Source organism: Tigriopus californicus, chromosome 8 (genome assembly GCF_007210705.1).
Source record: "Tigriopus californicus strain San Diego chromosome 8, Tcal_SD_v2.1, whole genome shotgun sequence".
Taxonomy (NCBI): domain Eukaryota; kingdom Metazoa; phylum Arthropoda; class Copepoda; order Harpacticoida; family Harpacticidae; genus Tigriopus; species Tigriopus californicus.
In genome coordinates this window covers 1873476-1893182 of record NC_081447.1, presented here as the reverse complement: position 1 = coordinate 1893182, position 19707 = coordinate 1873476, and the positions used below count along the sequence as shown (strand labels likewise).

Sequence of the window (19707 nt, the reverse complement as noted above, 5' to 3'; positions counted from 1 at the left end):
TATTTTCATAATGGATAACGTCCAAGCACCAAACCTGCCAAAAATTGGTTTAATGAGGGACACTTACCCTTGATTCGTTCAATTATAGAATACTGCAGCCTTGTACCTTGTTTCCAAAGTGAAACAGGAATCTAAGATTTACGACGCCCATTGTGCTCAAGTACAAGTGCCTCTTCTGTCAAATAACAACAGCCTCGAGATTATTCCGAAACAGCGCGAAAACTTTTCAAGAAACTTTTGTTGTTGTCTAAGAGGCTGATGAAGTTAGTTGGTTCTTAATTAAAAATTGGCCAATGAAAGATGGAAGATATTGAGATTCTTTTGAAAAACTCGCATATTAAGAATCACTTGCCAAAAAAAGTAGAAAGTTGTTTGGGTGACTTAGTGGTTAGGGCACTTTCCTACAATGAATGGTCCCTGGTTCGAACCTAATCCCCGACGTTTCGCCAAGGGAACTTTTCGACGCTAATTACACCCACAGATGGAGAACCAATCTGATTCCGGATATTGGAATCAAAAGTAGAAGCCAGCAAAAAAACTCCACCCTGAAGTATGCTATACGCACTCATTTCCAAACTTTAAACGAAATACCAACCCCCTTGCAGGACCCCTTAGGCCACCGATGTGTCCAATTCGATAAAGTTAGCGAATATTCCGAGTTACCAATTCGCCTCGGTATTTTTAAACCCAGTGTACCATTTAGGAAACGACTCCACCCTGGGCGACAGTTGAGCGACATTCACTATCGGACATTATCGTTGCCGAGCATGATGTGCTTGAAGCCGTAAAGTTCTCGAGCGTTTCAGGGCCTGAAAATGTGACGGCCCAGTTCCACAAACGCATCGCACAAGTCATCATTTCAAACCTTGCATAACAGAACTTTATCGGAAGGCCGAGTGCACAAACGGCCAAAACATAAAAACAACCTATATAGTCCCCGTTTGTAAATAATGACATAGGGTTTACCTGGGAATTATTGTCCTATAGCACTAAATTCAAAGACGTAGCATTCCCGACCAGCAGCATGGATTTCGTATTCATTTTAGCACGATCATTCAATTCATTAAATGTTTTGAAGTAATTGCAGCATGATGAATCTATAAACGTTCTTTACCAAGACTTTGCTCAAATATCTTCCAGTTCTTGGCTGCGTCTACAGGGTGGAGAACCAAAATTTAGAGTCTCATGCAATTGGTATTTACCGGCTAATCTTTTGATCAATCAAAACCCAGTGTAAGCAAAACAACAAACCCACGATATTCTTCTTTCTAATGAGTCATCTCAAGCTACAATCGGACGAAAGGAAGCGATACAGGAAGCAAAAATTCACGGTGATACCCACAACACTGATGAAGTTTTTGTGCAAATGCCAAGACTTCTAGTAACGATTTTCGTTGTTGTTGAAACAAGAGAAACAACTTTTGTAAAATAACATCTAGTATTTTAGCTCAGATTAGTATATTAATCCTCTTAAAACCAACAAAGAGATTATATTTTAAAAAACGTAATCAATAGATGTTGGGAGCAACCTTACTTGCGTTCGGTATTAATCGCTTGTACGTAGAAATTAATTGTTGCAAAAGTGACAAATTTAAAAATTAAACTGTCACATGTATCGTTCAAGTACTTCAGGAACATGAGAGAATAGTGTAGCTTTTGGCAATTAGCTATAATGAAAGGTAATTTTACATGTTTTGTAAGTTTTAAGTGACCTTTTTTGCTAATTCTAGCTTTGAAAGAAATCTGAAAGAAAATGGAAAAATGTTATTTCTTGTTGTTTTATTGAAAAAGATAATAATTTTGACTTGGAAATAGCTGGACATATGTTTAAGCCACTTTTACTCCTTTTAAGGTGTAACACGCAGCTTTCAAGTTGTAATAACTAAGCATCTGCTGAATAGAAGTTCATGAATTTTTACGTCAATACATATCTAAGAGTACGTTTAATACTGATTGACTATGTTTCTGACAATGATGCATTTTAATGGACTTTGAATTACTTACAGAAAAACATATCTACATGGTGTGCCATTTAAAATCGGGCTCGTAAAATTGCAAATTGTGAAAAGTTCATCAATCATAGATGAAAATTGATATTATCTAACGTTTGTAAAATTTAATGATTCAAAAATTGTGTTTAAGTTTCATTCAACATGTCTGCCTTTATTTTTCACCAGTCTTAAAGCGTTGTACAGCTGACAGGCAAATTCTCTGCACCAAATCTTCAGAGATTTCATCCTATGCAACCTTTAATGCTATGATTAAGGTTGTGACATTTGGGTAATTTTTACCCCCCACCTTCTTCTTTAAAATTGCCTAAATGGAACAATCCATAGAGTTTAAGTCTGGAGAGGAAGGTGGCCAAGTATTCTTGTCCCAAAAATCAATCAAATTGGCCTTGCACCAGTCTTGAGTATTCTTGGAGGTGTGGGCTGGAGCCCCATCTTGCATAAATGCATATCCATGCTCAATGTTTTTGTTGAATCCAAGGGAGCAACTCCTCCTCCAAAAGATTATTGTCAGTGTCTGAGTTGACCTTTGTGCCTTCAGGGATGACCACAAGAGGAGTCTTGCGGCCATCGTCAGAGTCCCCTGCCCAAACCATCACATGGGCTGGATGCTGGCGAGCAAAGACTGATCTATTGTAGAGGGGAGTGTTCTCAAGGTTGCAGGCATAAATTTATATTTAAATGGCTAAGGCTACCAATTTATATTTTCACTGGCATATGGCATCAATATCGGAATATCGGAAACCCGTTAGTTAGTCACAAAAGTAACCCAAATTTTTCTTCTCAAACCAGGGTTGCTTTTTGCAACACTATCCCATCACTAGTACTTGGAAAAATCCATGCTTTGCATCAAACGTGGCGAAATATTCAGAGTCTGGGGGGATACAGCGCCTTTGGGAGTCGTGACATGGTGATGTGGACGTTTGACAACTAGTTGAGGTTGCGCAGATCGACTCACAAACGAAGCTCTTGGCTGTGTCTGGCTGTGTGGTTTGCGCTGGATGGTCATTGGGTGCAGCCAATCGGTGGGTTCTTCACTGCAATGACCTCGCATTGCTCGAGATTGTCTAGGAGAGCGTTTGAGGGTTCTCGGAGTGGGATGGGGACTGGGTGGGGCCCATTGACGTCGAACGGTTTTGCTCCCTCAACAAGCTCTAGGTGGGCATGGGGTGCGTGAGAAAACGCGTTTCAGAAATTATGGGCAGGAACCTGGACAATATATTTTACATAATTATAGGTATGATGGATACAAACAGTAGAATTAATGAGTACTAACCCCGAGATCGGGAGTGGTCTGGGAACCGAGGGTCTTCTGGTCAACTCTTGTGGTTTTGGCCAAATGGTAAGAGTCCGCGCAGCCACAGTACTTATTTTCTTGGTTTGTGACGTATCGGGTATGCTCCTGAGCATACCGTATGAGGTTGAGGTTGCGTGGTCTGCGGCGTCCGAAAGTCCGATGCTTCAGTGCGCGATTGGGTTTCAGCCTTTTCCCGTGATTAAAGACCCAGGCACATTCGTCCAGGAGATCCAGCCTCACCTTTTCAATTTCCTCCCAATCACCCTCCCCTGGGGGGATACTGCCTACCATTGGTTTGGGGAAATGCCTTTGGACAAGGCCAAGAGTCCGGCAACTACTAAGGTTAATGAGTGTGCTGGCAAACTGATTGGATACGAGGAATGTTGCCATGTGGTGTGACTTCCCGTGGCTGATGATGAAGTGTGCTTGCCCCAATGTTTCAATTTTGAGGTTGTTGGCAGCAACGAGGAAGTTGTTGGTTGGCCTAAGATCAGATGCCCTACGTCCGAGCTTTTCGAAATCCATCAAGCTCATCAAGTTCGCCCCCACCCCAGTATCTGGGAGGACTTTGCGGATTATCCCAAGATACTCACAAGTAGAAGGGTCCCAGAAGTGTATTGGTAGTGTTTGCAATGAGCAAAATGTGTCCCCTGAGCACTTACAACTCAACAGAATACTGACGAGATCCTCCCTTCCTTCCTTGGGGGCGCCCACTTTGGAGCAACTGAGGATTCCAGGTAATTAACGTTGTCCTTGCTGCCTCTGGACCAGCATACTTTTGCAAAATGTCACTTTTGTGGCAGGTGCACAGGTTGCGTTGTGGGCTGGGCGTGATTTGAGGTCGTGTTTGTCGTATCCGCAGTATGAGCATAGTGGCCCGTCGTTGTCCTCATCTTTTGACCAATGTGTGTCCTTGTTCTTTTGCACGTGTATAATTTGTTGATTGATAATCCTTCTAGCGCTATTTGGTCGCGATTTGCCACTTCATTAAACTGACAAATTTGTTGCTACTTTGAGCGTCGGAAAGGTGGGTTCATTGAGCAGGTTCTGACGTGATTTCTCATCTGCAACCCCGATAATGATTTGGGTTACAACTTGGGATTCGGGGCAGTGTTGGCAGATCTCAGCTTTGCCGGCAAGGTCATGAAGGGCAAACCGAAACTGGTCAAATATTTCAGTGGGGTTTTGTTTCCCTTATACCCAATCCAGAGCAATGCTTCTTCTTTGGGATCAGAAATAAGCTTGCAGTTGGTCCAAGATGTCGCTGAAGCTTGTTGTCGGCGCATCCAGATCCATGTTAAAGTGGTTTTGGACGATTTGCGCGGCAACTGGTTCCAAGGCAGTCACTAATGCGTAAGGGTCGGAAATATAGTTTGTTATTATGGTCAAAATATATGTTTTTAAGTTATGAAAATCAGCCACAAAAAAGTTCCAAAACCTTAAGTGCCACACTACTTGACATGATGACAATCACCACCATGGATGTTCTTTGTGTTTACTTACGTAACTCCCGACTGTCTTCAGTTCGTTCATTTTTCGTGGACTATCACAAAGGAGACTGTTATGTATGTTTAGTACTTTTTAGGCCTTCTTACTTGAAATGGCAGACTTCGAAAAATTGAGCGAAATTCTAATTTACCCTGCAAATGGTGCAAAAAATAGTATTCTTTGGTTTAAATGTAGATGCTCTAGCAAAAAGAACCGGTTTGTTTGTAGCGCTTGGAAAATTGGCAAACAGGAGACAATTCTAACCAAGGGGGTTAATGCCAGCATGATTTTTATTGAGATTTTATTCAACTGTTTTTGGCTTTTACATCGTTTCACACAAATCAAGTAAGTGTTCATAACACTGAGCTAATAGTCAAACAGATTTGGGAACTCTTCTTAGGGTGAAAAAAAATTCCAAACAAATCCAAGTCCTTTTCGTGTGTTTCTTTCTTGAACGCAATGAAAAATGGGTTGATGTCACAGCTATTTCGGATTTGATTTTCGTGGGATCAAAAGTATGCAAACTAGGGAACGTTGCCAGATTTAAGTAAGCAAATGCTCTTGGCAAAAGAACCAATATTATCATTATTATTATTGTTACTGAACGAAGGTGTAAACATAGGGAAGTATGCAAGAGCGATTCAAGTAAAATACTACTCCACCACTCAAATGATGAACGAGCATTCCAACCTTCCGTTGGTTACCCATGCTGAACAAGATCATGTTATGAATTCCACTCTACACAATGAGAGTGGTTCTTTTTTGTTTTTGCACAACTCGATGTGACAAAAGGATAGAGGTTTTTAATGGTTGTTTTTTAAATTTTTATGAGGTTTTTCCAGAATGTATTTTTATCATGTGAAGACATAGCAAGTGAATGTGTCATTGGAACCAAAACAATGCAAGGGATATAGTTCCCATTATATTTGTGTCATTTGTAGATTTGCAGAAAGGGGATCAGAACAAAGGGCTTCTTCGCGAGGCAACTAGCATTTTTTCAACTCAATGTCTATCATGCTTAGTTATTGTATACGTAAACATGTGAAGAGAAAAGCAGAGAAGGAAAGAAACCGATCGAAAGAAAGATGTTATTCGCGATCGGGAGATAAGGTAGTGCTTTGTGGAACAATTCTCGCCTAGAGGATATTTTATCGGCAGGGACAAACCCCAAGGGTCCAGGACAAGCAAAGGGCAAAACTCTAATTATAAGAGCTTGTTTAAGGCTTCGAAGCCTGATTGATTCATCTTCATCTTTCCGACGAGATCTTGGATATCAACATCACTCGATCAAGCAGGCAGTACACTGTCTACATTGTTCTCAGGTCACGGGAACGAGAATGGATCTCCCGATTGCTTTCAGTTCCTCCATAGCCTCGGGAGAGACCCACCGTCACGCCTCTAGGCCCTGGAATTCTCCCAAAGACCTCCGACCTCGTCGACCTCCATCCAATGCGTACAGAGTGAGGCTGGCTAGGTGTCCGTTGGGCATGACCTCAAAAATGATGTCTTGATAGCCGTAGCAGAAGGTGGAGCCAAAGGGATTGGTGGTGTTGGTGGAGGAGGCGCGGTTCAGAACCACGGGTCGCTCGCTCGGCTTCATCTTGTCCGAGATTTCCTCCCATTTGGAGAAGGCTGTGACGGTGATGGGGGTAGTTGAGATGTATTGTTGGGTCCCTGAACTTGAGTTCTCCTGATAAAGTGGCAACTCGAATTGGCAACGATGGTACCTGGAACAATTCAGAGGGCCGTTAGTGTTGTAAGATGAGCCATTGCTTGATGGTGGATTTAGGGATGAGCTTTTAGAGCACAAAATGCTATCTGTGTTTCAATGATCATATCGTAGATTGCAAGACCTCAGAAAACAATTAGCAATTAATATTTTTTGCTTTATTTTCGCGTATTTTTTTGGTTTGGTTTTTCACCGGCTTTTCTAACCGCTACAAGGAATGTAATCCCCAGTACTACGTATTAAAATGAAAGGTTATCATTCGTCTATTTATTACCTTTCAATCTTTATATGATATTTGGTCTACCAACGAATTTGATTTGGCAGACCGAGCTAGTCCTTGAATGTTGGGTTGATCTGGAATGCTATCTAAAAATTGGTCCAAGTCTGACTTGGAAGATGCTACCGGATCAACAAGGCCTACGTATTCCCTACGAATATCAGAGGGAAGCAAATTAAACAATGAAGGAGCCCGTGAAAGAAGAGATGTGGCCTTCATTGTTCGAACTAGCCTGGATTCTCGAAGGCTTGAAGGTGCTCTCAAAACGCACGCTAAGCCTCTACGGTCACTAGAATTGACCCTAAATCTTGGTTTGGGACAAAGCTCATGGATGCTTTTGAAGAAGCACAGTATCAGATACCTTTCTTATCTCTTCTGAACACTGTACAGTCCCAACTTTTTTAGTCTCTCCCAATATGAGAGCTCTCTCCATTCCTGTGATGTTCCAAGTGAAACATCTTTGGACTTGCTCGACCTTTTGCAAACCTGCTGAACTAATTGGAGCCCAAATGGGAGAAGCATATTCAAGATGTGGCTGAACCTGCAACTGAATATGCCCATCGCCCTTTCCATTATTTTTGAGGACTACACCTAAATTTTCCAAAGATGAGACCTGTTCAATATCTCACTCTTGAAGGCTCGTGATCTATTAAAACTTATCAAACATCCTATTATGAGCTTACAGTCTGTTCATATGAAGGCTTAATCGGTAATCGGTACTGAGCACAAGTGAATGATCAATGTTAATTTCTCTCATCACTAAATAGTACCTAAATAAGTGGGATGGGGATGAAACTCGTATCGCCAAAATTTTGCTGAAAAGGTTTGTGGAAAATTGATGATCAAATAATTTTCCAAATCCAACTACTTCTCTTAATCTCAGTTATTTGAAGAAAAATGCGCAGGGCCTTGGGGATCTAAAATAAATATTTTCGTGTAAAAACTTCACCATTGATTGGATTAAGCATTATTTCTTAACTAGGAATAGAAACAAATTCAAGTCGCTCCTAGATTTTCGGAGGCGTCTAAGCGTCAAGCTTAATTAAATGTGATGACTAGTGCTACTTTCATTTGAAGATCAATTCAAAGGCTAAAAATAACAACTTACATGTTAAAGTTGTAGTGTCCTGGGTAGTTTGTGTGCAGGACAAATTTCTTGACCGCATTCCGCTTGGCATCGAACAGAACATCCTTGAATGAGAATTGAATAAGAATTAAGGTCTTCTATTGCCTCTGAGTGGATACTAAGAAAGTAGTACATGGGTGAACGAGCAAATACCTGGAATATGGACGGGAATGCTAGGGTCAATAATTGACGTTTTGCAATCGAGTCAACGCCATGTGTTTTTTCAAATGAGATAAACCCCAGGTCGTTATTACTTTGGATTTAAATTTTCAGCTCAATCGAATGGCTGGATCAACAGGAATTATCTCTCAAAGTGAAGTACAAGTATATAACAAGGCACATAATGAATCAACTAGCCTTCTTCTTGTATACTATTTATCACAAGATATTGGCTAGTTCATGCGTTTTATGCAATGAGTTTGAGAAAGCATGACTTTATACTCAGTCGTTTGATTGAGCTGAAAATTGAAATATAAAGTCGTAGCGAACTGAATTCAGTTTTTTTTTACAGTGAAGGAGTGAATGTTAGATCGAGTAAAGACGATCTTTTGGACCTAAGATTCACTTTTTCACTTTAAATCCTGGGCTCTGGGGTCAGTCTGATTCGGAAATGAACCGATTTCTCAAGATGTCAATTCTTGACCCCAGCATTTATATTCCAGTGGTTCATAGTTGAACTTACAAATCCGAGCGTGAAGTAATTATAAAAATAGTCGGATTTCTGGGTGGCCGCCTTCTTGTGCGCATTGGGGGAATGGATCTTCATTTTATCTTCGGCTTTATAGAATATCCGAGCGGGTGCACCCACAGCCGCAATCACATCTTGCACCGAATCTCCAAAGTAAATCTCTCGCGGGGTAGGGTAATCCAGACACGCTCTCTCACCACCCACATTTTCCACACTAGAAGAAACAGCACCTCTGCCTCCTCCTCCTCCTCCTCCTCCTCCTCCGGCTGATCCCGTGGGACTTCGATCGCCCTCGTCTAGATTGGGCACGGAAACCAAACGAATACGAATGCCCAGGGTTTGACGTTGTCGGCGAATGATCTCGAGACCATCTTGATAAAGGGTGGGATACCGTGGCAAGGGCAACGAAGGGGCAGAGCATTCCGACAAGCTGTTGCCGCAATAAATGGACATCTTGGACACGTGAGGGCTCTCGCCAGGTGGAAATTGAAGTTGACCCAACTTTTGTCGAATTCCAGCGTATGTAGGCTGTAACAGATGCAGAACATATTCACCGTTTACTTTACAAACCTATCCCCAATGGCAAAACGAGGTTACTTTCGCGAGAGAAACGTACTGCTCTGCCGTGATGTGAGGAATCACCATTCTTCAAAACAGGTCTAGCTAGCAACCATTGTGTCAGTGACCTAACTTTGGGTTGGGCCACGATCATCCACTTGAAACTTACTTGGAACTTGGTGTCAGCCGGGAACTCGAAGGCTAACCCGCGAAATGTCAAGGTGAAAGCCTGTTTTTCGTCGTCGTAGACACCGGGATGCGTGGCTCCAAAGGTTTGGTCGATTTGTTCAATGGTGGGCGCCACTTCGGGGCAATTAAATAGAATATCTCTGCAACCAATCGAAACGATCATGTGAACTTGATCACGACCGTCACATCCAAGATCAAGGTGGACTTACCCATATTTTAGTCTGAGCAAGGCAAGATCGTAAACCTCAATCACTTTGAGCCGTTGGGTGACCGGATCAAAGACCAGGTGAATACCATCTTGAGTCAGGTTGACCACGAGGTCCACGTTCAAGGCATCTACATCACTGTACAAGATCTGGACACCCTTGACACAACCCACCAAGGCCTGAATCGAGGCCACGGCATGGCTGAAGTGCATGCCTAGAAACAGAGAGAGGACGGATCAGATTCAAGACCTAGTCCTTTCCGGTCTGGGCCAATCAGCCACGCGGGGTGATCCATTTTCAATTGAGCCCCGCCCTCAGGTGTCACTCATGATTTTCATTCAAGTGCTATCTGATGTCAGCCGATGCTGGGCAGATCAGGCAGCGAACGAGGAGTTATCATTGGCATACTTATTGATATTCGATGACAACGACCCTTTGTAATAAGGCAGTGATTTGAAGGACAAGTTTACATATTTTTCCACAGTCGAAACAAGGCAATGGTTAATGTGATAAAACACATACATAGAACTTGGGGGGAAAAAAACCACTGACTGGTAAATCATGTACATTCACTTTTGTGCAATTTCGTGGTTCAAATTCTAATGTCGTCTCACGAAGACACATATTGTCCCCAATCCTATCAAGCTCGGGTTGGTCCCCATATCAGTCCATCAATCTTTATATCTCAAGCATTTCGTAGTTCTCTCTCTCTCTCTCTCTCACCCAGAATGAATTCAATTTGATCACTATAGAGTCCATGCTCCGGCAAAACGTCGAGCTCTAACATCACGCTGGCAATCCCAATCACCGCCCGCAGATCCGCAGATCCACAGATCCCAAACACGGCGACAATGGCGGGTGCGGGTGCTGAGCGGTCCACCGTCCAATGGGCCCCAACAATTAGTCAATCCTAGAGCAGGCAGCCATCGATTGATCCAACTAGTCGATCAAATTACGCCATTTTCCTTCGTTCTCCCTCCACCCAAAAGAAGAGCCTGGAGAGCTGGATTCAGCAGAGTGGCCTGATCGGGCACGCCCTCCAACTAGCCCAAGACCAATGGGTGGGTGTGCGTCTAGCCGTAGATTTGGATCACCGCTGGGTGCTCGCCCAATAGTTAGTAGGGAGGTGGGTAGTTCACTTAGTTCCCTGTCAATTCGTTGTTACACTCGTCTCTCTTTCTCTGACTGGAGGCACTGTACAGGATAGCAGATCTGCTGGACTCAGATCTGCCCAGCGAGCGCTCGCTTGAGTCACTGGTCTCTTTGTCTGCAGGCTGACCAGATGTAGACCCCAAAAAGGAGATCTAGCGTAATACCTGATAAGTCTTGGTTTGGAGGCTGATTTAGGATTTTCGGTGGGCTGAGTATGCTTTGTATTTTAGCATAAAAAATCAAGGATGTTCGGAGGAGTTGTGGTCAAAATTAAGCACAATCGGGATTTTTTTTTTTGTGATTGTTTTGAAATGTATTTTAATCAATGGTAAGCACTTATGGTGACTCCCGGTTGACACAAGGATAAATTTGATTCAGATGTAAAGCGAAGACAAAGTTTGGGTCAACATTTTTTATTCGCACTCGGAGTGCTCTAGACAATTCAATTCGACTTAAGGCTTAAATTGGAGTCACAGCTTTATTTTCCGCTATTTGTTCATTCTTTTCGAATGTAAAAAAAAGTAAAAACAATACCATGAACGCAATAAGTTGCCTTAATCAGTTGGTTTCTCTGTCAATTTATTCGTCAAAGCTACCAAAAAACCCGAAATTTAGGTTTCTTTGTGAGCTGATCATCTGGTCACTCTGGGTGTGCGCCCTGGGACCAGGCGGGCGTGTGTTGTCAGATCAGCTGGCTTCAAAATCCCAGGCCCAGGGAGACCAAAACACAAAACAACCCAGAGCTTATTTTAGTGTTGCTAGAAGATCTCCATGAAAACCAAAATTTTCAAAAATGGCCGCATTTGGTACGAAATGGCGCCACAACAATGGATGGCCTCCAACATTTCCTAGTCAAATATATATTATTCTTCGCATCCATTTTACGTCATCATTTCATTTTTGAGCGTAGACACATATCTAGGCACAGACTATATGTTAACAAAGCCATACACGCGCTAAAAATGGCTTCCAGGTTGTCCTTTTCATATGATGGTCACTTTTAAGTTCGTATGTGGCCTCTAACGGCGTTGGCATTTTGGCAAGGCTGGAATTGTGTATGATCTAGGAAGATTACGGTACGGCTGGAGAGGGTTGCTATGATCCAAAGGGGGACAGGCACGGCCTGGAGAAGGAGGAAGTAGAGGACAGAAGCCTTTGTCTGACCTCGTCGATCCGGTTCGGCTTGACGTAGATACAGATTTAGATGAAAGGATGGAAATTCACTTGGGAACTTGAATAGCATTAAGAGGGAGAATCGAGGGTTTAATTTTGATGCGCCAATGAAAGGACATTGCTTTTGTGCATGTCCTGCATGGTTTCTACGGGTAATGTTTGATCTTCATGCTCGCTTAGCAAACGAGGACCTGTTTGTGATATATGGTCGCTTCAGAGATACTTGCTCATGTGCTTCAAAAAAAAAAATTCAGTAATATTAAGTTAACTACGTGCAACTATGACCGGACTTCGTAATTTGTATTACTCATTGCAAGAACATCGCATTTGGGGTCAGCTGTTGATGTTCCCGTCACTTCGCAAACGAATGTCCTAGACTGTACTGTTCCGTTCGCTCATCTTTTACGCCGTAAGGTTTGTCAAACGATTATATACAAAGGCAGCCAAACCATCCGTATCACGTTTTTTTAAAATTAAATAAGGCGCAGATTATCAGAGCTATTCTAACTCCTCAGTCGTAGACCATTTCTTGAAATGATATCTGTAAAGGGGCTCTCATCAACTGCTCTCTCTCTCTCTTTTCCAGTTTCTAACTTGAGGCGATGTGTATGTTTGAGCATACGTACTGTGTACGTACGGATTGACTGTCTCTGTCTGAATTCCAGTACAGTCAGTTTGTCGACCGGAGTGCCCTTCCTTTAATTCATTGATAAGAGCGAAAAACAAATAAGCATTGATTGTCCTCACCATTAAAGGACCAATTCACCCTAACGCAATCGGTCCTACATGGTCGTGTAAACATGTATAACATAGTGAACCATATTTGGAGCTACTTAGAACCTATTATCTCTTAGTCAGTGTGACCAATGCAAACTGCTCCATTGAAGGCTGGATTTGAGAGCCCAATAAGTGAGGACTCGAAGGCTGATCGATTGGTGAAACCGCATCTAAATGAAAATATCGTTACAGACTAGCTTCAATGTTTGATTGGAACATTTCTAATTTTTCCTTCTTATCTGCGTGATGACTCCACCTGGCGTGCTCTTCGCATTGAATTTACGTCACAATCCAACCAGGCAGTGTTGTCAAAAAAAAGGGCTCGGAGAAAACTTGCCTTTTGTGCAATGATCATTCAGGAAGGAGATTGATATTTTTTGTAAAACTCTATTTTTTTTATATATCTTTTGTCAAACTGTATTCTTACATACCTATTTTCGTAGATTAAGCTTCATATATTTAGATTTCTAGATTTTTGCAAGTGCTCTGCGACTGAATAAATGATGTTGGATTTTACGAAATTGATTCCAAAGACGAAACATGTCTCAAACTGGAACAGTGTGCATTTGATTCAGCATTTGAGAAAACCAGAAGTCCATAGCATAGTTATTTCATTATATTTGTTTATACCGGTAGCTAAGTTCATCGGACATGTGTGTTTACAATTAAACCAGCAAATTGCCAAAAGCCCAATATTTCAGGGCTAGGGTGAGCTCTGTCGGAAAATGGAGCCGGTTATCACTTTTTCAAATATATCCTATAAGTAATATCAGATCCAGTGTCAAATTGATTCTTTGTCTGTGGATGCTGCTAACCTGTGAAGAATGGTTGGGAAGGAAAACCAATCAATCAAAATGAAAAAGCCACATCTCCTTCGTTAAAACGTTAACTTTTGACGGCAAAACATTCACCCACAGCATCTGGGGAGAGGGGCTTTCCTTGTTTTTTTGCACCGCATTTTCAACCTCTCAGCGACAGTCGAAATATGCATAGAAATATGGTTATTATGCAAATGAGCCTGTTTTAGGACATAAAACGTGTAATCCAAATTTTACTGTCTCTAGCACCCCTGTGTTTTTCGAATCTTTTTTATGTATGGTTATCGCTTTACTCCTGACAATTGCTTGATCGAATTGCCGACTGTTTTAAATTTTATTTTGTCCAGCATGACATAGTTCATATTTTTTCCAGCAACCAAATGTTCAAATTACATTTTGGACTAAAAAAATATACTTAGGATAAGTTTGCTGCCCTGGAAATCATGATTATCACACTCTACGGCGTACTGGCAAAATATTGAAAGGGTACAACAAATGCAGTACAAGATTAATTGCCATGATAAAAATTGTAAAATCCAATGAGGCAAGAATATTTTTATATGAATGCATGAAAAAAAATTACTTTATGATTACACATATGCGAAAAATCAATTTAACCAAAGCTTAACATGACAACATAATTCTGATCTTACCAAAACCACACATGTTGATATCGTATTATCACGTCTCATCTTGCTTTGATACCAGATCAAAATATCACAGCATCCGTTTTTCTTAGTGGACTTCCTGAATGCTTCTGGGAATGCAATGCCCTACACTTGAAAAATGAAAAAAATGGGTCGCTTACTGGCATCAAAAATGGAACCCTCGACTTCTAGACATTAGATTCTTTCCTTGTTTGCTCAATTACACTGACCTTTTAAAATTGAACTAGATTGAGATATCACGATAAGAATGACCAGAACATGGGAAAGAGTCGAAATGCAACCAGTGTATACACCAAGAAGTAGATTGCTGGCGGCATACGAACACATCGATGAAAAATCGGTCCCTTAACATTCATCATCATAGCCTCATAGGGCCTCATAGGGCCTCAGTCAGCTACTTTTGTGTACTTTCACTGGCTTTAGCCTGCGTCTTTCGTCTGGGTTCGTCAAGTGTGACACTGTTACCTAGAGATCGTACTGAAAGTTACACAAAACACATCGTTGATCGCTGGCTCTGTCTGAACAGTGTCAAGCATACCCGTGCTCTACCCGTGCTCTGCCCGTGCTCCCATTGGAGGTGATTTCATTAGAAACACGAGTCGTATTGCAGATACCATTCATGGGACCAACCCAAATGAAGTTGATCGCCATCATTTCGGATCCTGTGGTCTTGGATTGAACCCCGATTGGGCGCTTTGTTTCCCGATTTTCTGATTTCCCTTCACTCCTCAGGCCCTATCTTTCTATCTATGGATCGCAACGAAAGCACTTTGTTGGCCTCCGCCCTTGAGCCCGTTGTGCTAGAGCACGCCGCCAACTCGGCCGTCAATCGGGGCGGCTCGGCTAGTCCGGGAGGGTTGGCCACCACCGAGGCCAATCACTCGCGCCAACGGCACGCCTCTTCATCTTCCTCGTCTTCGTCGTCCTCGCCTTCGTCCTCGGTGGCCTCGTCACATCAACCCACGCACAACGCTTTGCAAGGAATTTTAGAAGCCTTGGTGGGACGGTAAGCGAGACTGGGTCTAACCTTGACATCCGGAGGGTCAGCCTGAATGAATCCTTTCGTTGATTTGTGCATGATAATATGCAAGGAAATGGAGCCAACCATTTTAGCATAATACATGATATTTTTGTGGGCCTTATCCTGTTACTAGGCCCTAAACATCATCATTGTTCAGCTGGCAACCAACCTCCCAGATCGCCATTGGCGGACAAATTTTCTGAACCATATGTTGTTTTTTTTTGATTGAAAAAGATCTCTTTGCCCCGATCTAACTTGCTCATAGAGTATTAATGACCTGCATGTCGATTGATAGGTCACCCGCAATTTTGAATGGCTACTTTTTATGCGTTATTTCTTGTTTTCCTTCCATTTAGGACCGGGGGCGGATCCGGATCAAGCACGTCGGACGATAGTGATAGTAGCAATTCCGGAACTTGCTTTTGGCCTCCGATGAAGCGCTCATTGACGAAGAATAAACACACCAAGCCCAATCCGGAAATGGTCCAGGTAGTGAAGAACCTCAGTTGGTTTATGGCCTGCTCCACTAGCATTGAGATTCGAACTTTTATAGTTGAATTTCAAAGACACAACAACTCAGCTGCCTCACATAGTGGGACATGGATCAGTATTATTGGAACTTATGCGTCTCAAATTCCTTATAGGATTTGGAGCAAAGTGATTTTTGTAACATAACTCGTCGTGACCTGGCCTTGCCCGTGTTCGGTCAGCCGGGGTATGACACCACCCCGTCCAAACCACGAGTGCCGTGGTTGATTGGTCGCCGAGAAATCGGCGACTTTCGCTGGCAAGGTCGCCATCAGCACTTCACGCACGGTCAGCGGTGTCACATTTTGTCCGCCTTTCTCCCCGACCGCTGCCAAATCCTGGATAAATACGACCAAAAAGTGTTTTGCGGTACCTACTCCACCGACGGCCAACTCTTCATGTCCGCTTGTCAAGACCAGATGATTCGAATCTACAACACGCAAGGACGCGATTTCGTTCCCTATAGATTGATCAGGGCCCGAAACGTTGGATGGAGTGTGCTTGACACGGCCTTGTCGCCAGATGGCCGGCATCTCATCTACAGCTCATGGTGTGATTATGGTAAGGTTTGCTCGGGTCTAGTCATGCCACCTGGCAATATCCCCAATCAACATGACGTGGGTTGGTTGTTCTAGTTCACCAGGTGGATATTACCCAAGAGGATGGGCCTCAACAAGCGCTTCCATTGTCGCCCGATGACGGTAGGTTCTGCTTATTCTCAATCCGATTCAGTCAAGATGGGCGGGACATCCTGGGCGGGTCCAATGAGGGATTCCTCTATCTCTACGACCGGGAGGCTCAACGGCAATCCTTGAAAGTAAGCGAGCGAGCTACGGGTCAACCTCTGCTATGGGTAGACCATGACCAACATTTCGCCTTTTAGATCAATGGCCATGACGAGGATGTGAATGCGGTGGCCTTTGCTGATAGCACCACCCATATCCTGGCGAGTGGTGGGGACGACGGAATGTGCAAGATCTGGGATCGTCGATCCCTCCGTGAATCTCAACCCAAGCCCGTGGGGGTTCTGGCGGGTCATGTGGATGGGATCACGTACATCGATGCCAAAGGCGACGGGCGGCATATCATCACAAACTCCAAGGACCAGACGATCAAACTTTGGGACCTTCGGCAATTCAGTCCCCAATCAGCGGTCGTCGACACACAACGAGCAGTCAAAAACCAGAGTTGGGATTACCGATGGCAACGGGTGCCCCGACACCTTGTGCGGGGAAATCTTATCAAATGTGTGCCCGATGACACCTCGGTGATGACCTACCGAGGTCATACTGTCCTCCAGACCCTCATTCGTTGTCGGTTCTCGCCTGTGCACACCACAGGACAGAGATACATTTACACCGGATGCGCCACAGGGGCGGTTGTTAGTGAGTGCCAATTCAATTGCTAGAGCGTGACTAGGCTACCCTTTTCGGATGAACACTGAACCTTTGGCTGTTTTCTGTATTGTAGTATATGACGCACTGACGGGCCAAGTTGTGAGGGAACTGAAAGGTCACAAGTCATGCACTCGGGATGTTTCATGGCATCCGACTAATCCAGAATTGGTCAGCTCCTCGGTAAGCTCACCAGTGAACTGTATTCAGATTAGAAAGACTAATTTTGGATATGTTTTCCTTCTTATGTCAGTGGGACAAATCGCTATTCCGATGGACTCACGCTCCCCACCAACACCAAGAGATGCCCGAGAAGGATAACTCAATATGTCACAAATCGAAGCAACGACGATCCCGAATAGTGACCATTCACCCTATAGACGATTGAAACACTTTTTTTTACACACGTCGGCGCCCCCAAAAACAAAGTGAAATGTGTAATTGTTTGAACTCTTTTCTTCTGAAGGTGATATTTAGGGTAGAACATCGTTAATATAGAAAGAATATGATGAGGTGAAAGTTGATTTATTCTAATCCGCTTTGTGAATTCATTTTGGTCGAGGTAAGATTGCAAAACTGGCCTTTGAAGTGTGTTATTTGTAGACCTCGTCTAAACGCTTCAAGGCAGGAGTGACGACATCCCCAGTAATAATGGTCAAACACATTCCAGAGGGCAAATCAATTATTCAAAACGTAAGATTGGAAAAAGGTCTATAAAAGATATTGCAGAACGAGTATCAAAGTCATTCAATTAAGGCTAATAGAATTGTTTTTAAACTGGTGCAGATTAAAGGCTTGAAGAATCTGGGGGACAGTAATTTCATACATTAAATCGATTACTTTATTTTTAGATAAAGTAACCGACGGTGTATTTTTTCTAGCCCAGATTCTTCGCAATTTCTTGACAGAACTTCAATATATATATATATTTATCACATGAGCTATTTGTTGGGGGATGGGGCTTGGTAAGTGGCCGATCATTACTGATTTTGGAGGGTAGTTTGAATGTCCACAAATGATCGTATCAAACCATGAGTAAATCGCTGTGAAGTTTCCCGTGGGGTGATACATGAGAAAACGGAGAGAACCAATGGACGGAGAAGCGCCCAAAAACTGATTGAATGCTCTTCCACCGGAATTGCCGAACCCAGCGGGCCTCTTCTTTCTTGAGGGACTCGATTGCCTGAGAAATATAAGAGTCCAATAGATAACAACGCATGCCCATTCTGGTCCATTTAATGCTTGAGAACTGCTAGCCAAACTTACCGTCTCATCGTACCAAATGGCCGACACTTGAGTGCCAAACATGATGGACGTGAATAATGAGAAAAGAAGCCCCTCAAAAATCAGGAACAGGAGGAATACGATGGTGGCCGGGGGACTGTAAGTGGGACAACCATGCCAATCGGTACTCAGACAAGACACAAAATGACTCAAAGCCAGGAAGAGGGCGTGAATTGACATGAGCGCTATATAAAGCTGCAAGAATAAGGGATGTGGTAGACACGGTGTTAAAGAGCACGCCGATTGTTCTAGGAACTTACCGTGAAGAGGACAAAAAACTTTTGGTTTCCTTCGCCCACACAATTGTTCACCCACGGACAATGATGGTCCATCTTTCGGACGCATCGCTGACAAACCGAGCAGTGATGAGCTCGGTCAGGCTTGATACTACAACACTTAGGACACTTGAAGATCACTTGGCCCTCGCGATAGCCCATTTTTTGGATATTCTCTTTGGTCGCATTCCCTCGAGGCACCGCCCCCTAAAATCGATCCAAACTGATAAAACAATTCCATGGTCCCATTGAGCGACATCTCACTTACGGGATCACTGAGCATGGTTCTGATATGCGAAGCCACAGCCAAAGTGGCCAAGGCTTGGAATATGGCTAAATTGACCACGGCATACACCGAATTCAGCAAATCCGGTAAGAGAATGACTTTGACCACCACAAACTCAGCGTAGAAGATGAGCAACCAAGTAAAGAAGGCACACACCATACCACAACAATCCTGGATGAAGAAAGTAATAGAACATAAAATGCATTGTGGTGTATAATACGGTACCTTGTAAGCACTTGTCGCCTCACTTTGATACACCAAAATCGATTGGAGCAACATCTGTTGTGGGGGTCCACCAGTCCACTGACGGGCGTGATCTGATGCTCCGGAGGCGGGACCAAGAAGGTCGTTTGGCCATTGCCACTTGACCGATGATGTCCATTTATCTGAGGGTCATCGGTCATGTCCAAGGGCGTATATCCATCCGTTTTGCGTGCCGACATCCTAAGAGAAGCCATAAAAGAATAATGCCCGTCAATTTCTTGAGCAACTATAGAGGAAGTAGGTTATGGGTTCCTCTCACTTGATCTCAGAGTCACTTGGTATGCACGCCTATAACATAATAATGCTGTTTAACAGCCTGTAAGTGGTCTGTGGGAAATCACTTCCCTGCTTTACTTCAAGCCAACACTTCTTTGCTCGACAGCGGACAGGCCGCCGTCCATGTCCACCATGTATGTGAATGAAGAGCATGACGGTGGCAGGAGGCAGGGAAGGTTGTTACAGCCCTTTGGACTGGCCAAATCTGCCGATAGAGAAGCCTT

At 43.3% G+C, this 19707-nt stretch overlaps 3 protein-coding genes across 5 annotated transcripts; 1 reads left to right on the top strand and 2 right to left on the bottom strand.

Annotated features, from left to right (window-relative positions):
• The first annotated feature begins 3522 nt into the window (after window positions 1-3522).
• LOC131885731 (DDB1- and CUL4-associated factor 11-like) lies at window positions 3523-17610 on the top strand. Of its 2 annotated transcripts, none has more exons than XM_059233870.1 (8): window positions 3523-4043; window positions 14888-15161; window positions 15533-15665; window positions 15821-16265; window positions 16340-16521; window positions 16588-17089; window positions 17175-17281; window positions 17352-17610. In XM_059233870.1, the coding sequence occupies exons 1-8, from the start codon at window positions 3695-3697 to the stop codon at window positions 17484-17486; spliced, it is 2127 nt and encodes a 708-aa protein (XP_059089853.1). In that variant the 5' UTR covers window positions 3523-3694; the 3' UTR covers window positions 17487-17610. The 2 variants fall into 2 exon arrangements, with proteins under 2 accessions (XP_059089853.1, XP_059089854.1); XM_059233871.1 differs by lacking the exon at window positions 3523-4043 and adding an exon at window positions 14580-14732.
• Window positions 5251-10782, bottom strand: LOC131885735 (PHAF1 protein CG7083-like). The gene is made up of 6 exons (XM_059233874.1): window positions 10291-10782; window positions 9571-9781; window positions 9342-9501; window positions 8609-9142; window positions 7909-7991; window positions 5251-6521 (listed from the first exon to the last, which is right to left on the bottom strand). Exons 1-6 carry the CDS (start codon window positions 10352-10354, stop codon window positions 6185-6187), a joined length of 1389 nt encoding a protein of 462 aa, XP_059089857.1. The 5' UTR covers window positions 10355-10782; the 3' UTR covers window positions 5251-6184.
• On the bottom strand, window positions 17537-19625 carry LOC131885740 (palmitoyltransferase ZDHHC3-A-like). 2 transcript variants are annotated; one of them, XM_059233881.1, is made up of 6 exons: window positions 19467-19625; window positions 19192-19387; window positions 18926-19114; window positions 18643-18864; window positions 18365-18577; window positions 17537-18281 (listed from the first exon to the last, which is right to left on the bottom strand). In XM_059233881.1, the coding sequence occupies exons 2-6, from the start codon at window positions 19384-19386 to the stop codon at window positions 18123-18125; spliced, it is 978 nt and encodes a 325-aa protein (XP_059089864.1). In that variant the 5' UTR covers window position 19387; window positions 19467-19625; the 3' UTR covers window positions 17537-18122. The 2 variants fall into 2 exon arrangements, with proteins under 2 accessions (XP_059089864.1, XP_059089865.1); XM_059233882.1 differs by lacking the exon at window positions 19467-19625 and having other exon boundaries at window positions 19169-19360.
• Between the last annotated feature and the right edge of the window lie 82 nt (window positions 19626-19707).

Coding starts and splice junctions, on each gene's coding strand:
- LOC131885731 (XM_059233870.1), top strand. CDS start 3,695: ATGTGGTGTGACTTCCCGTGGCTGATGATGAAGTGTGCTTGCCCCAAT. Junction 15,162..15,532: donor TTAGAAGCCTTGGTGGGACG/GTAAGCGAGACT, acceptor CCTTCCATTTAG/GACCGGGGGCGGATCCGGAT. Junction 17,090..17,174: donor CGCCACAGGGGCGGTTGTTA/GTGAGTGCCAAT, acceptor TCTGTATTGTAG/TATATGACGCACTGACGGGC.
- LOC131885735 (XM_059233874.1), bottom strand. CDS start 10,354: ATGTTAGAGCTCGACGTTTTGCCGGAGCATGGACTCTATAGTGATCAA. Junction 9,143..9,341: donor CGGCTGACACCAAGTTCCAA/GTAAGTTTCAAG, acceptor CATCTGTTACAG/CCTACATACGCTGGAATTCG. Junction 7,992..8,608: donor ATTACTTCACGCTCGGATTT/GTAAGTTCAACT, acceptor TTCTCATTCAAG/GATGTTCTGTTCGATGCCAA.
- LOC131885740 (XM_059233881.1), bottom strand. CDS start 19,386: ATGTCGGCACGCAAAACGGATGGATATACGCCCTTGGACATGACCGAT. Junction 18,578..18,642: donor AGTTTTTTGTCCTCTTCACG/GTAAGTTCCTAG, acceptor TTATTCTTGCAG/CTTTATATAGCGCTCATGTC. Junction 18,282..18,364: donor CCATTTGGTACGATGAGACG/GTAAGTTTGGCT, acceptor TATATTTCTCAG/GCAATCGAGTCCCTCAAGAA.